General features: G+C 34.1%; 1 protein-coding gene across 2 annotated transcripts in view; it reads right to left on the reverse strand.

Moving 5' to 3' along the window:
- Nucleotides 1–4,691: 4,691 nt before the first annotated feature.
- Nucleotides 4,692–17,599, reverse strand: part of LOC138318104 (forkhead box protein fkh-2-like) — a 37,116-nt gene continuing 24,208 nt past the window's right edge. The window contains exons 7-9 of one of the 2 annotated variants that reach the window (XM_069260212.1): nucleotides 9,165–9,266; nucleotides 7,502–7,668; nucleotides 4,692–6,354 (exon numbers count right to left, since the gene is read on the reverse strand). In XM_069260212.1, the coding sequence (XP_069116313.1) occupies nucleotides 5,014–6,294 (1,281 nt within the window). In that variant the 5' untranslated portion in view covers nucleotides 6,295–6,354; nucleotides 7,502–7,668; nucleotides 9,165–9,266 and the 3' untranslated portion in view covers nucleotides 4,692–5,013. Of the gene's footprint in view, nucleotides 6,355–7,501; nucleotides 7,669–9,164; nucleotides 14,211–17,599 lie in introns of those variants that run through there. The other variant, XM_069260211.1, reaches the window with a different exon arrangement.

The following is a 17,599-nucleotide window of genomic DNA, read 5'->3' on the forward strand; positions in this document are numbered from 1 at the left end:
GCAATAAAAATTGGATATAAAAATATCAAAATGCTTTGAATTTCGCGAAGGTTAATTTTCCATAAGGTGTTTTCAAACAGAACAGACCACCATGTAAGCTTTAGTTGATACTTCAAGTTATATTGCATATCTGAAGAGTTATTTTCTAATCGAAATCCCCCAGATTGATTTACTACATATGTTCCATGTGTGAGATCATCACGACTACTTATAATGATACACTACATGACTACCCAATCACTGAAAAGATATTTGTAATTGTTACATGTGATTTTACTTTCCCTTAAGTCTAACGATATATTTGTGTAGAATTCTTTCAGTACAAACCAAAATCACAAACTATCATGCACCAAGCTTATATTTATACTGAAAACATTCAACAACCCCTTCACTTTTGCTCCAAAGCAGAATTTGTGTTAATTCATTAAAAAAAAAAGTTTTTCGCCCAATGAATTAACATTTTCCGAGTTAAAGTGGCAATCAGTAAATACAAGGATGTCGAAACGACTATATGGTATATTTATTATATCTCCTTTCCTATTTTTGATGCGGCAGATCAAAGATAGTATCGTTATAATAAAATTTTGAAATAATTTTATCAACGAGATGCACAACACTATAGAAAGATAAGCTGGAGAGATGGTTGTTGTGACAAGATAGCATGAAACAGAATTGAAATATAGCAGTACAAGGATAAATCAAGGAGAATAATAGACGTCAAGGAGAATAGAGCAGCCATCGAAAAACCTTTGGAAAAGATGGTCGTCACTTGTCGGACAGAAACGATGAATATAAAACCTTATATAACTAGACAATGAAAAAAATTACAACAGAATATTGCAAATAAAAAAAATAAAAAAAAAATCAGAAATTATCTCAGGTAATCCAAAGTTAACCTAAAATGCTAGCTAGTTTTCTTACAAAGACAAATTCTTCTAAATAACTGAAAAAAATACTTTGATATGCATAACAAAGATGGTTAAAACAGCAGTAAAGGAATACTTCTTTTTCTTGCAAGTATAAATGTCAAAGAGAAAAGAAATCACCTAAAATCTTACTTGTTGGACCGAAATGATGAACTTATAACTAGACAATGAAACGATCACAAAAGAATACTGTAACTGATGAAAAAAAATCACGTATTCAAAGTTAACCTAAAATCAATCTATGTCAATTCTCTTACAAACACAAATATCTTTTAAATATCTAGAAAAAAGGTTGAATGACGGAAAACAAACATGTCAATCATCGGGACGTCGATTCTATAGTAGAACTTGTGTTGTCTAAGTCATTTGAAAATATTATGATTATCTAACTTTTGTACGGAACTCATATATCGGAGTCCATCTCCATTGTTTGTCACTTTCAATTTCCATGATTCCTATTCAAGTGTTCTGTGCCATGTCTTTCCCATGGCTGATTTTCATTGATATTTGTTAAAAGTAAAGTTATATAAATTGATGTTCATCATTCGCTTCATGTGATTCATCCATTACTTTAATTATTTTTATTAAAAAGTGAAAATAATTCAAATGTTATTTAAACTTAATAGCCATTTTAATCTTGTATATACAACTGTGTTTATTAAAGCTAGGTCGATGCTGTTATCCTGTAGTATTTATCTTTCTATTTTTGTTATTTTGGTTAAAACTATCTTATATAAAACAACAGAATCGATGTTAGGTTTGAATCATGCTTTAAACTCTCGCAATACTACAAAAATATTTGAGAGTAATTTGCTGCGATAGATACCATGTAATTTGCTATAAGATCATCCCTAATAAAATACAGATTTCTATACCAGTAATTAGATATAGTCAATCTAGGACTGATTTGTCACAACCCGTTCTATGTCTGACTGCGTTCACTGGGTGACAGAAAACATCTCGATGACTGCCTCTTTGAACTTAATGATCACGTAAACTATCGGATCAATTCGATTGATTATACAGAAGTGTTGATGAAACCGCTATATCTCCATTGCATTTCATCTTGATTACACTAAAGTGTTTCTAACAGAAAGTATAACATAGTGACATATTTAAAGGGGATATTATATACTCGTACTTGAACATGTATTTTCCGGTTTCATATAGATAATTATAAATGAGTCGGATGGTTAAACAAATAAAGATTTTAAGGTCTGAACATTGTAGCAGCTGCAGTAAACACGTGAATGTCGCTGATTAAGTTGATAAACTAATTGCATTCCACGCCAAATGTATTTTATATTCGCAAAGCAATTCTTGTTTAGTAAATAAATGTTGGTGGTGTCGTTTTTTTATGAAATAATTAATAATAAATCTAGATGTATAATAAATGATCTATTATTGAAGTTTTTTTCTTTTTGAAAAAATTCGCAAAATATTTTGTAAAAGAAAGAGAACACCAAAATACATGATAACACCACATTATACGAATTAAGAAGATGGAATACGATATTTTAGCATTCTAAACGGATTTAATGGAAAGCAACGGCTTCAGGGTGTCAAGAATACCAATTTGATTTACTGTTGAAAACTAGAACGTTCGAAGGATTGAGGAATGTTCTCGTGACAACAGGCTAATCTAAATGTACAGCAATGTTTTCTTTAGATCTTACAAGTCGGTGATTGTCTAAAGGGTTGTTGTCTGTTAATGATACGTCACTTTAGGCACCTGGGTTATCTGATGTTGATACATCCCGGGGCACTCCGGTCTATAACCCGCTGTCAACTCCTCTATCTCTCGTGGTTGTCAAACCCCTATCATCAGGTTAGAGACTGGTATCGCTCCATTGTCTTAATTTACATAAAATGCACTTCAAATTGAAGTATTCGAATATCAATATTTGCAACAAACTTAATTCATTCTGTTTGTGATATTCCAGAAAAGACTGCTGAAAGTATCTGGTATAATGCTTTCAGCTTGTCAACATTCACATAACATTGATGTACTGATAAGAGAATTTAGTGTTGACACGTTCGGATGTTTTTATCAAACTGATCTGGACTAGTAGTAACGTATGTAATGCATCCCATCTTTGTCAGTAGCATGTAGATACAGTTTATTAGTGGAATAATTTTGAATGTAAGTATATATATTTAAAGCGAAAATGTTACTTTAGATAATACAGATACACAAACAGTCAAATTATTATCATTTCAGTTAAAATCTGCACGTTGCTTATTATAAAAATCAAAGAAAAACGAAAATACATTTTTGTGTCTTTAGGCTATCCAATTTGAACCTAAAGATTGGATTGAAGAAAATGCATTTTTAAATTTTGATACATTTTATACTTTGTCTTATAGAACAACAAATATTGAATATGTTATAAAATTTAGTTGTCACAATGACAATGAGAACATATTTAGAAACCAATCTTGTTTAACTTATTTAACCATTGTCAATTACATTATGTACTTGTTTCGTAGACATTGTTTTAAGACGTACATACACCGAGACAATTAAAATTTTCTTACTATGTACTTCATTAATGCATTTAGATATTTACGTCTTTCAAAGAATAAACTCTATATCTAGTAACCGTACGATTCGCATCATCGTCATCTGAAGTTTACATAATAATCATTATATTGTCTAAACCTTTTCTCTGTTATCCATATGTAATTATATTAAAGTAATGATGCATTTTGTTGATTAAAATAAATTTTGTATATTTAAAATTAAAGTTTTATTTTAGCCCCGTTTATCAGCATTTTAGTACATGTATATAAATTCAAACACTAGCGCAATAAGATACGAGTTTTGTTTCTTGAAGACTTAATAAAAACTTCCCATTAAAGAAAACATTCTGCCTCAATTAATGTATTAAGAATGTTATGTCAAAATGTTTTATTATTTTATCAATATTTAATCAACAGCATATTTGCATCATATGAGTAATCAATGCTATATGTAGAGTAATTCTAAAGAAAGCTTAATTGGAAACACGATACTGTTAATGTATATCATAGTTTGTAAATAAGAGAATATCAAATATTATCATATTTTAATAAAAGCTACATTAATTGTATTTGATAATAATAATATTCAAATATTTGACTTTATATATCGGTTTAGATGTTTACGGTAATGTACAAATATATACATTAATAGATTTATGAATGAAGAAATTATCATTAAATAGTCATGTTAAGAATGCACAACATTCAAACGTTAAATAAAATTATGCAGATTCAGATTTGCAAATATTTTTGACGGGTATAAATTTAAAATCGTTTTGTTTATAACTATATTAGCGTTTTTGTGTTTGATACACTTGAATGTTTATAGATAATAAGGAAAATCATCAATCAAATAAAAGTGTGATAGCTCGCACAGTATTTTAAGAGATGGCTTAAAAATAAACACATCAATATATAAATGTTGAATTCATCATCTTTTTAAAATGTTTGGCACTTGTGCTTTTTTCATCTTACTTTTAAAGACGTTTATCGATTTTAAAAAAGGATAGAATAATAAAATGTATTGTTATTTTTGTTTTTTAACAATAAAAAACAGTAGAATATTTGATTTACATTAAAATTTTCGACAGAAATTACAACCTACAAACTAACCAACAATATTGTATTTTCATTTCTAAAAAATCTTAAATTAAATCATTTAACTATCTCTTAAAAATGTACACGAACATTTTCTTTGAAGAAACTAATATTATGATAATACCACAAATTAACAAACGTAAGTGTATCAAATAAAAATGATTTATTTCGATTTCTTTACTCTCTTCCTCTCTCGCAAAAGATCATACATGATATAAAATATGACTAACTACCCAGACCTGTTGAAGGTATGAATGATAACCCTGGCCATACCTGTCAGGTGTCGGTTCGTCGCGAGCCACAACTCACAGCACTACACATACCAAATTATCAGGTAATATCAACAATTTGCCCGTGTCCATTGCCACCTCCCAAAAGGGGAGAGTCGTCTGATGATGATGGCACATGATTTGAATATTCTGTCAAATGATATTGCACATGTCAATAATGTAAATTTAAGCAAGCACTATGATGTCCTTCCGACGTCGTAAGGTGTTCTTTGAGAATGAACCGACGTATTTGAGAACATATTTCGTACAAGTCCGTTTGACGTTTGGTGCAGTGCTCCGGGTGGCGATGAAAATGCTGATCCCGGAGAAACAGGTAGTCCATGCACACCTTTGAACAGACTTAGGTCCAGTCCTCTTGTATTGGAGTGTTCCTGGTCTGTATGAGGGATAGATAACGGGGAGTGAGTAGGATACCACTGGAACCCATGACTTCCAGTCTTCAGGGGAGAAGAATTGGTGGATAAATTTGATGAAACACCCATGTCAAGTCCTAAGAGTCTATCTACGGAAAAGTTTGTTGTCCTTCCTGCTGCTGTTGCACCGGGAACAGACGACGAACTGGGCAACAGTCCTGTATAAGGGTAGAATTGGAAGCCACCATATCGTAAGGCTGGGGACCCAGCGGTGCTCCCTCCAAACGGATACAAAGAAGAGAAGGGCCACATGTAAGAACCGGGCTTACCTGCCGAACAGGCAAATGGATAAACATGCGGCTGGATTCCTGGGAAGCCGGCCCTCTTTAATGCTGCAAGCCGTGTCCGAGAAGCGGATGTTGATCGCCGACGGAGTTTTCCTGTGGTTCCTCCAATGAAAACGTCATCACAAGAAGGGTCCAGCATCCAGTAATTGCCCTTTCCGGGGTCGTCATAGTGACGTGGTACTTTGACAAAACACTTGTTCAGACTAAGATTGTGTCTGATAGAATTCTGCCACCCTTGCTTATTGTCTTTGTAATATGGAAAGTTCTTCATGATAAATTCATATATCCCATTCAGGGTAAGTCTTTTCTCTGGACTGCTTCGGATAGCCATCATAATTAAAGCGTTATAACTAAATGGCGGTTTTTCGGACTTCTTGGCATCGTTGTTGAGTGTCTTGTTGTTATTTCCGTCAGGTTTTGAGTCCGAGCTTTTTGTGTCAGGTACACGATTCTCTATATTGTCATCACCAGCATCTTGTTTGCTATCAATATTAGGTGTCAGTCTAGCACTTGGTTCTTTTTCACAAAAGTCAGAATTTTCTAAATCCGAATCGTACGCCTCTACATCGACATTTGTATGTTCTTCCTCTGTCGACAAACACGAAGTCACGGATTCCGGACTCTCAGCGCTGTCCGGATATCTACTGGTATATTCTGGAGAGGAGCTCGGAAAATCTTCTCCGAGTACCCTACTTATGCTGAATGACGGTCGACTTCTATGGAGTTGGAAGTCGGGAGATGTTCCCAGCTGAACCATAGTTGGTGACGGTATCGTTCCAATGCTTGCTGTGTACGTGTGTCTCCGATACCGGGTGAGCTGGTAATATGAACAAGTTGTCAAACTTTCGCCACTTTTATCAAATGACAACAAGCATCACCTTCGACCATAACACTATCCCTAATGATGTACAATCGAGTGCCAATACCGGCGTGTAAACACGCCCACTGTGATCGGACGAACCAATGATAATTCAACAACAATAAGAACGTCCCGCCCTCTACTGGTCACGCCCCCTGTAAATCGTAAGGATGTTTTGTCCTGCCCGCAGCTGTTTGCTCGCTGCCTTTGCTAGCCATTGTGATTTAGCATCAATTAATTTGTCCGTCACAAAGCTTAATAATGTTTCGGCTTTAAGCGTTAACCCAGCCTTTACTATTGCTAGTCCTGGGGTATCGGTAAAATAGAAGATGATATACCGCTTATCTGCTGAGGTATTTCATAGTATTAAAGTGAACGATACACCAAATTGGTCGCGTTTTTACCATTAAAAATTAAATAATGTTTTTTACCATTAAAAACAATATTACATGCATTAAAAAAAGTATTAATTCTGTTATTGACTTTCTCAAAAATTATTATTTAACATTTGTCCACTCCATTAATAGATGTCGGATATTTATCAATAAATTTGTTTATAAATGGAATTTTAATCTTTACGACAATTATTATCTGTATCTACACCGTTTATTTTAAAAACAAAACATTTAAACATATTGAAGTGACAAAATACTTATCTTTGTATGTACATGTGCTCATTTACAAATAAATACACTTGCGCTTGAGCCTAGATTTCGTATTATCTACCCTATCGAACTAAAAATAAAAATCCCCATTCATGAAATTGTTAATGGTGTCATTAACAGACAAATCCTCACCGCCCGATAAGTAATTTAGTTTATACTTTAAAATGTTGTTGAGATTTCGATCAACATCTTAGCAAACAATTTAGACATTTTGCATTTTTCTCAACAAGTATTACCGTGAACATGTGGTTACATTTTTACGTGCTTTTCACGTGAGAGCGCGCGATTTGTGGGAGGGAACGAAGCAAAATGGAAGAGTCACAGTCTGCGTTGTATCAAACAAACACACGATGAGAATATGTATCGAACTCCTTGATACACAAAATCCGGATATTCCAGAGTAAATATTTAGGTTTTTTATTTAGAAAGTATAAACTTACCACCCAAGCCGGGCGGTGGGTCCCTTCTGGTCAGGTGGCAGTGTGGGGACCATATGTGTATACTCAGCACTTGGGGTTCCGTACCTCCACAGGGGCAAACTCTACCTTTATAGAGATCCATGGCTCCCTGGGGGCCATTACCGAAGTACGGATGGCATGTATACGACCTTAAACGATATTTTAAATATTTCATGCGCTCATTAAAATAAGAGGTGTCCCAATCTGGTGGCTATATCTTGTATACTTTATAAATAAATATTATTCATGTGTTTTGAGACAAGGTAGAAGGCAACCAGCGATGAGAAGCATTTGTGAATATATACATAGCGGAAGGAGGATTAACTAAGTAAATAGAGTGTCGTTTTCGTACCCATTTGCTGGTAAATTATGAATATAATATTTACATAAATATATTGTTTGGTGGGCTCACGTGGCAACAATAAAGGCATACAAATAATGACTTAACTACTATAATTAACATTTCACAAGGTTACATATATCGTTTTAATTTAATAATATTATCTAATGTATTATTTTAAAAATCTATACACGTTATGATATTATTTGATGCTAACAGACGGACAAAGAAAAATTACCTCTGAAATTAACATCTTACATTATTATCATTATCTTATATAATACATAATATAATTATCATTATCTAATATAAACATGATATCTTTCTTTTATAAGCAAAAACAAGTTATACACATCAATTACTTGCGAAATCGCATGGATAACTCACCCAATTGTAGTTTCTTTATTTTTTATTGATGAAATATACATGTGAAAAAATATACAAAATATCAAAAATTACTATAACTTATTTAACAGTCAATGTAACGATATGCATTATTTTATTTAACTTAATTATGAAGCAACAATGCGATTTAGAAATGAAACAATACAAATTGTTATATACTTCATGAATATATTTTATAAGGCTTATCATATGATAATACGATAATAGAATATACGAATGGACAAGGTATACCTAATGTTACAAGTAGAAAGATGTAAACTTTTAAAAAATGCAACTTCCATTTTACATTACATCACGACAAAATAGCTCATCTCAAGGAGAGATAAAATATACTTCATTTGTTTTCAACTAGAACAATAATAATTTAATAAAAAAAAGACGAGTAATATCCACTTATTGAACGAAAAGACAAATATTACTCGTTATTCTTAAAAATGCATTTTTACAATTTTACATAAGATATCTATGGTAAAACTATTATTCATTCTGTTAATAATCAAGTCACTTTTCATTCAACGTAGAGACAAGGTTCATTTTTTTTCAAAATCTATGGAAAAGACAAGTTATACAATAGATCAAATTAGGAAAAATTCATCTTTACTGTCTGAATTATCTTTATGAAACAATTTTTATTTTGCGAAAAGATGCTATTACGTTATTGTATTTATATATGTATACTCTGTTTTGTTTATAAAACGGTACGTTTTGATAGGATATTTTCTTGATCTGCGTTGTCCGATATTCAAAAGCATAAGTGGGATTTTATAAGCTTAAAATATAACATTGTAAAGATATATTCTCAGTGACAATTTTATGAATTCAATTAAAATTTCCCAAGTGTTACATTTCTATCGCTTAATCATTGAAGCTGTGGTCAACAGTCTTACCTTGTATACGTACCATTCAAAAATGTTTATACATGCATGTAATGGAAATTAATGGCTTCAATAAACACTTTATCAGCAGCAAACATCCGAATAGCATTCAAAGCTCCCGATCAGCCTGTAAGTATATACAAACATGTAAACAGATAAGATTTTAACGACTTGCCAATCGGAAGCGTTAACCTCAGTGTGGTAACGCCGCACTGGGCTGACTCCCAGTGTTATCGGCAGTCGTAATTAAAAGTATTTGACCTAACGCGGATGTAGAAAGAGAGAAATGAGGATGGAAGTCTTGCTGAAATATATAGTCGAGTTTACCAAAACTTATGATGCATAGATTATAAACAAACCGCCACAAAAATTCGGCGACCTTTGAAGTAGGACTGAAATGACCAAAATGAAACGCCGTCCACGCTTATCGCGAGCCAATCGTTTAGGGATCAAGTTTGGCGTAACCTACAGATGAAGGGATATCAGTAGAAATTTTCAATAAACAAACTTTCACTACAAAAACACACTGGATGATATATGTAGGGTTAAGCTCGTGTGCTGGACTCTCTCACACAACAACTCTCAATCTCTCCCCATCAACATTATTTCTCGCTTCATCCTGGGAAAATAAAGACTGGTCCCCAAGAATTTGCATCACAGTTAAAACATTAAGTAATAGTAATGAACAAATACAAATCCTGTCCTTTTACAAAGTCCGTTAATGAACTTTATAAACGTGTATGAGAAAATTTTGTTCGTTTACCAATAAAAACGAAATATGAAGGACTGGTATTATTTTAATTTCATCATTATGCTCCCGAACGTTAATCGTAATAATACCACCTTCTTGTACAAATCTCTCGTCTAACAATGCATGCAGCAAAACAGCACATTCGATTTTTTCGTACAGTATATCTATATTCTTCTTCCACAAAAACATCATACCAACATGTGCATCATATATGACGGCTAACCGAGTGTATTTTGCTATTTTTATCAGCAGCAGTTTTCGATCTCGTGCAAACACTTTTCGAGCGATTTCTAATGAATGTTATTTTGATATTCTTCTTTCATACAAACCTATGTGTATTAGGCTAACTTGCTGTAATTTTCTTATTTATAAGCACCAGTTTTTGATCTGGTGGAAGCACTTTTTAAAAAGTTATATGTGACGTATTTTTCATATTCACGAATAAAGAAGAGCTTTTTGTATGTTAATCACCACCAAAAGTTACCAACATTTTGAAAATTAGATACGTTCAATGCATTGGTTTTAATTTTATGTGTACAAATAAGAGCTGAAAATGATTAAAATAAATCATGATACATACATCTACAGTTCAGTGAAATGAGTACATACAATCAGACCATGAACCCAAACTGGTGTATAATTTCCACATTTGTACAGTGTTAAATGATTGTTGCAGGTATATTTCCATCTAAACATGTATAAGGCATAAAAACCAAGAATTTTACAGTGCAAAATGTCAGTATTGTAACTAGCATTTACAAGGCTTCATATATCTTTGTCTGACCATTTTAATAATTTTCACAGCTTAATTCATTTTAATAGATTGCTGAAGAAAAATGACATGTCAAAATTTTCGCTCAGTTGTGGCACATATAACTTTAAAGCGATTTCTTACATAGGGTACTTTAACATTCTTCTTTCATAAAAATATATACTATGTGTGTCAGGCTAACCAACTGTAACTTGCTATCGGAAACAGTTTTTGATCTGGTGGAAACGCTCTTCATTGTAACAGGATTCCGTGAAGGTGATAGGATGGATGACCATGCAGGCGTGTAGTAATGCTTACCAGTATCATGTGTTTTCTATTGACCATGTTTAACACGTGCGTGTTTACCATGTATTGTTTGTATGTGTGTACTGCGATCAGGTCTTATTTACCGACTAACGACTGAAGACGGGTTCCCGTGGTTCTACACATGCAATGCATTCCCAAACGGCAGCAAAAGAAAACACTCGGAGGAGCTTAAGGAGAGCGTTAGCGTCACCCATCGCCAAAACAAATACAATTATGGAATGCTTTACTAAGCTCCATAGGGACAAGACATGATGATATGGACAGGAAAACCCCGTTAATGGCTGATTAGGATAATTAGACAGCTAAATGGTATTTGATTTCCTCGACTGACGTGCCTACACATTTGTGACAAAACATTCTTTTCCTCCGTACTTATTGCACAAGCAAACAACAGTTATATCTTCTAGAAGAAAAGCCCAAAGTGCTCAGGCACATTTTGCTCTCCACGTGCGCTCGTGCAGCATACCACGGTATTTCCTGCCTGGACTCCATTAGTCGAAGCGCCCCCTTTCGGAGACTCGAACTCGTGTGGCGAGGACGTGACCATGCACGAGAAAAGCGCATCAGGTACGCATGTCCAGGGACGCTGCATCATTCGCGTGCACAGTCAGTGTATCATACACATCAGTTTTAACGAGTTAGAAAAAGCAGTCAAGCATGCTTCAGGACCGAGTCACATAACAACCTACAATCATAGTCACCACCACATAATATTCTTAATGAAGAACATAGACACACACAACTGGCTGGATTAGACATGCCGCCGATAACATTTACTCGTATATAGATTAGAAATAGAAACGAAATCAATGTTGGATGCGTCGCACAACATTTCAGCCAGAACACGTTTCAAAATACTTTTCCCCACTGAATTGTGACTTGCTTGTGATATTACTTATGTCATTTGGAAATGAATGGCACACATTTCATTTTTAGACAAACCACCAGTTTTCAAAAAACTTTTGATTGTTTGTTTTAGTTTTACGTCTTATCGACAGTTAATGAAATTTAGAGCCGAACCATTATTTTCAAAATACAGGAACAAAACAAAAGAAGAAAAATAAGCAAAACATCTTTTGTCAAATAACCTACAAAATACTCATCACTTTTAATGATCCTCTAATAATAAATCTTCCGACTAAACTGTAACTCTCAATATTAAGGAAGTCAAATAGTAAATTTAGCTTTCATCGGATTTCATTGATGGAACACAATGCGCTTTCTCTTCCAACACGCCTGGTCAAGCGTGTATGTTTGCCTTCGTGTTGTGCCTTGTTATATTTCAATCATAGTTATATGCTTTTTATTGTTTCTGTATATGTATTGTAAAGTGAAAACTGTAGAAAACAACTTCACAAGCACCCAGTGACATGACGATTAACATGCGAGATTCTATCACCAAACACACAGAGTACCCTGTCGTGAAACATTGCCGTCAACGTTTAGTATTAGACAACAAGTGCGGAAGTTGGCAGAGATTCCCACAGCTCTGCTGCCCCAATCAAGCTATTATGGGAGTATAATTCGCCCAGGGTTACGTATTACAGTGAATCTATTTACATCATTGTATATAAATTGACCGATCGCGCGGAAGGATAAACAATTCACACAGAAACTCCACCGATTATCATGGTAGCTCGTCGCCTAGTACATCTGCTATTTCATGTAGCTTCATATAAAGATAAGATGAGAATTAAAGGTTTAGGAATACTATTCGATAGACATATAGACTAATTAGTTACACTGGCTTTATAATTCCGTATACAGGCACCAATAAGATTGCAATATATTCACATTATAAACGTATACTGCAGTATAAACGTGATGGCGATGGATATGGAAACCTTCGGTAAAATGTCGATGAAAATGCAATCCAAATTCAAAATAATATAAATATCATGATATACAAATTAACTTTTCGAGTCAATTAATATATAGTAAAAAAAACAATCCTTTAAAATAGCATACAAAGCATAATACATACAAATTATCCTCTAGTGTCAACAACATATGGTAAATTAGCAATTCAAATTAAAAATAATATAATTGAGTTTTGGGACACATAGAAAGCCAACGCAAAAAAAAAAAAAAAAAAATAGAATAAAATAAAAACATACAAAATGCTTTCACTTTATTGAGCTTTTATTTACGCTTTAAAGTAGTGATGATGTCCACCGTGACTATTTAGAGAATACAACATGGAAACTTAGCATTTATAGGCTGTTCACTTCACAAACAAAGGCCTATAACCGTCACAAATCTGAAAAATAACTCCAAAACGCGTGGACGCGATGTAGAAAGTGTTGGGGATCATCACCATACTGTCGTGTTACCGACACCTTGATCAGGCCAATAGCGAGTCTATCGGGTAGAGTAATATTACTCAGAATCGTGACCCAACACCACCTCTCTAACTGTAAAGTCATCATTTAATTGTGTTTATTGTTTGCCAGGTGATGTATGTACGCCATCTTGTGTCATCAATGTGGCCTTACGCCGAGAGTAAACCACGAACAACTAGAATGTTGTCTCTTTTGAAGTCTCTTATGAGAATAATAGCGTAAAGGCATTTCTGCGTTCAATTAAATCGAAAACACAAACATGAGATGTCAAAGATGAGAGCGGTAGAATGCCAACGGGTACTAATTAGCAGTCAATGCAAGACCGTTACCAGCTGCGCCTCAACAAATTACCACCAACTATCCCAAACAAGGTGGCGGCTTTCCATTCATGTCAGTGTATTTTCCAGAGAAAGTATTCTTTAACGTCAGCTATTTCCGGCGGTAAAGATACTAGTTCCTGTAGAGAGCTTGTATTCTCTCATTAGTTCACGAGAAAACATTGTGATTGGTTGTCAGCAGTATCGCCGAGGTGTTTCGGGGCAGTTTACAAACACTATTTGTCCTCTGAGAGCAATGTTTCATGTTCATTTATTCCCGTCTTTGCCCTATTCGTATCGATTCGATCCAATATCACGCCGAGAGTGCTTCATGACTCCTAAATACAGACGTGTAACCTTCAATCTCCCGCTGGGTTCATGTCTTCAGGTTTTAGTTTTTTAAAACAAAAATCTTTTCTTTTAATAAGATAACATTTCTGTCTATTTCCCTAACCTACAACCCCGGATGTAATCAGATATGCCCGGATGTGCTCAGACGCGTGCCATATTTGCCCCATCTTATCAAACCCGACATCAAAACATTATTCTCTTCAAAATAATGAGATATCAATGTCGGAACATACGAAAACCATTTTTTAAAAAAGAAACAAACAACATTTAAATGTAAAAAAAAACAAATTATTGAAATATAAGATATTGAAATGTTATTTTGTGAACCTATTGAATTTGAAAATAAAGTGCAACGAATGGTAAGGAATGAAATAAAAAAAAAATGATGGAATAACTTGCCAATGCATGTACCGTAAGAAAAAAACTTCTTTTGTGAAAGTAAAAGCTATCAACTAACTTTTCAAAGGAGATACCGGTACCTTTTTCACTCTCAGCAATTAAAAAACAACACTTTATTATCGGAAGTAGCAGCGACAAGGGAAATTCAAGATCAATTATACGAATTCTTTTTCTCTATATTAATATTAAAAAGGAATAAAACGTATCAGCTTTAGCATATACATTGAGAAATTAAAATGATTAACCTCTTATCAAATGTCACAAAAACTGTCGCTGGTGTGTTCGAAGAAATGCTTAGTTGCAATGTCACTGGAATCGACTCACGTACATTTGATAAAAATGTACACATCTTAGTGCACTATTTGCATTTCTTATTCTAAATGCGCTTAATCATCGTTGCGCTTAAAACAGATTTTGTGGTAAAATTTGATTTCAATGAGTTTTTCTTTCTCTTGTGGTACTAGATAATATCCAAATTTACATTTATTCTGACAAATTCCGCCGATTATTTACCAATCAGTTTTGAACTATAGGAATAAAGGCATTGCTAATATTGAATACGTTTATCTGCGTTAGCGTGTTATTCCACGTGGTCGTGAGAGACGACAAATTTGAGATTAATCCCCTCCATTGAGATGTATGTTTGTCCACTTAAGGACACAATAGTGAAAAAATGTTTTTCCTTAACCGAATCCATCATTACTTATTTTCTCTTAAACACAACTTCATTTTTCTCTTCGGGTGTCGAGTGCCTACAGCTAACCCCTTCATGATGCGTTGAACACATTTTCGAGGTTTGTATAATATTCTTCAAAGGCCCAAGTTTCAATAGACACTCTGACTTTATGTGTCAGTATTACAATAGCAATCTTATGAGTAAGACTTCTGCTTTAGACGTGAAGTAACTATAAGAACAGTTTTCTATTATGATGTTATTATTTCATAACTATAATTTCATAATTACAATGAGCTGGAAAAAATCCTTCAGCTCTTCTAAAAGTATTAATTGAAGTGTCAAATTACTTTGTACATTTTGTGCATCCCGGTAATGATATATGCGCTACCTATTTATATATTCGTGTAGAAACTGCGCAAAATCAAATTGATCTGGATAATGTAAGATATAGAGAAAAACCTTTCAATGCCCACGGATGAATAAGATATTGACTGGTCACTTGAGTTGTTTTAATTAACGCTTTTCTGTATGCTTATGCATGAACTAGCTAAATTATGGCCGCACGAGCGCGCGCGCTACCGGTGAAGACAAGTGTGGAGTGATGAAGTAATTGGTGTGATACCTCCGGTCAATATTTATCTAGAGTCTATAAATGTTTGGTTTTTACACGTCAAGAGATACAAACACAGCTAACGATGGCCTGCCATGAGAACTCAAAGTCACCGAACGGTCAGCTGATTGCCAAAGGCAACAAAAGACTTGATCCAATTGGCACGGTCCTTTGATTCAATGACGATGTACCCGAGAAAAAGCCACCGCTGCCCATTTAAATCTGGGAATGGATGCAGTGTGGCGCAACATTGGATGTTCGCTTACCTGAAGAAGTTGGCTCGGACGGCGAACAATTCAGTGTGTCATTGTAACGTTTGCTGGCCCAGAACCTGTAATTAGGTTGTAATTAACAGTACAGAATGTGTGAATGCCCATACATAACGTGTAATTTTGTCCCGCGTCTGAGACGGGCAATTTGTCCGTTCTCAGATTATGCTGTCTCGTCGGTAGTTACTAAGATTCCATAACACCGAATTTCAGGAGGACCATCATCTTCATATACACCGAATCTCAGGAGGACCATCATCTTCATATAAAATGGTAGACTAACCACGAGTCTGGAGAACAACGCCATTACATTAATATTGTTATTAACCTAGTATTTTCGTCATTTTGATGTATCTGAGTGGAGCCGATAGATTCTTTTATACGAAAGTATTAGGACTAGTAGCCATTCAACGAAAATTGCTCCACGATGTTTTTTCTCACTGAAATTGAGTTATATATGAAAATCGGTAAGCTTTGCTGCTGAAGTTACCGTGCAGACAATAAGAAAAATGAAATACTTAGTCTCAACTAATTACAATAAAATTTAGTAGGCTTTAATGCTTTGACGGGAGATTTAAAAATCAACGAGAGTAGAATACATTCTCTCTAGATAAGAATCTTACTTGTAAATGTGTAGCTCGCTTTTCCTTTCATTTCGGCATTTTCTGTATGCTTTTGAACTATGATATGGACAGCGAGGTTGGGAATATGTATAAGGGTTGCCAGTAATATGTTTAATTTATCTGAATTTCTTTCCAAAACAATTAGTTTTTGCTTCCTGAATTTCACAGATTTGCATTTTGACTAGATATTTTTCTTCTTTTATAACAATGAATATTTCGCTTGTTTCGGATTTGCGCACAATTCTTTGCCAAGCTACATGGAATATTTATATCTTTTAATATCACAGATACCATTAAAAATCTTCAACAAATCTGATTTAGATATGAATGTTCCATATCCTTAACGAGTCTGATTTGAGAATGAAACATTGATGTAATAGATGTAATTATACAAAAGGTGTGTCGTCGAAACAAATAGAAAATGACAAACAATCACATTGTCTTATTAAATGTAATAAACTTCAGTCATAGCAAATGAAGGTCAAACGTGAAAAATATGCACCTTTAGGTTATAAAAACCTGCCGCTTCCAATCTATAATTGCAATTTCAAATCCAGACATTCATTTAATTGGAGATATTGATGAAATTGTAGAGGTTAGGGATGTTATTGTATATGTCTATGTTTGTGATTTCCGTTGCAGATTTACTCATTATTCTCGTGTAACGACTGACGAGATATCTTTATACATTTATGCTTACGCAAACAATGTTGACCGATAGCATCAGTGCACTTATACCGTTACAGATTGAATAATGCAGAAAATGTTTGATATGTAACAAAACAATAACAGAGAGAATTATTTCGGTATTAATTTCAAAAGAACTGTTCAGTCTGTTGGACTCTTTTTTTCCTTAGCTTGCCAGTCGAAAATACTGAAATTCTTCATCGTCATTTGTTACTAAATGGTGGGAGAATTTGTGGTCTATGCTATTGAATTTCTATGCATTTTTTTAGTAACGAATTTAATATGCAGCTGATGGACTATGCTAGGAATGTGACGTTCCTTTATTTTTTGGCATTTGATTACCTTTGTTTTAATAGA

The sequence above is a fragment of the Argopecten irradians genome, chromosome 3 (assembly GCF_041381155.1).
Source record: "Argopecten irradians isolate NY chromosome 3, Ai_NY, whole genome shotgun sequence".
Taxonomy (NCBI): Eukaryota; Metazoa; Mollusca; class Bivalvia; order Pectinida; family Pectinidae; genus Argopecten; species Argopecten irradians.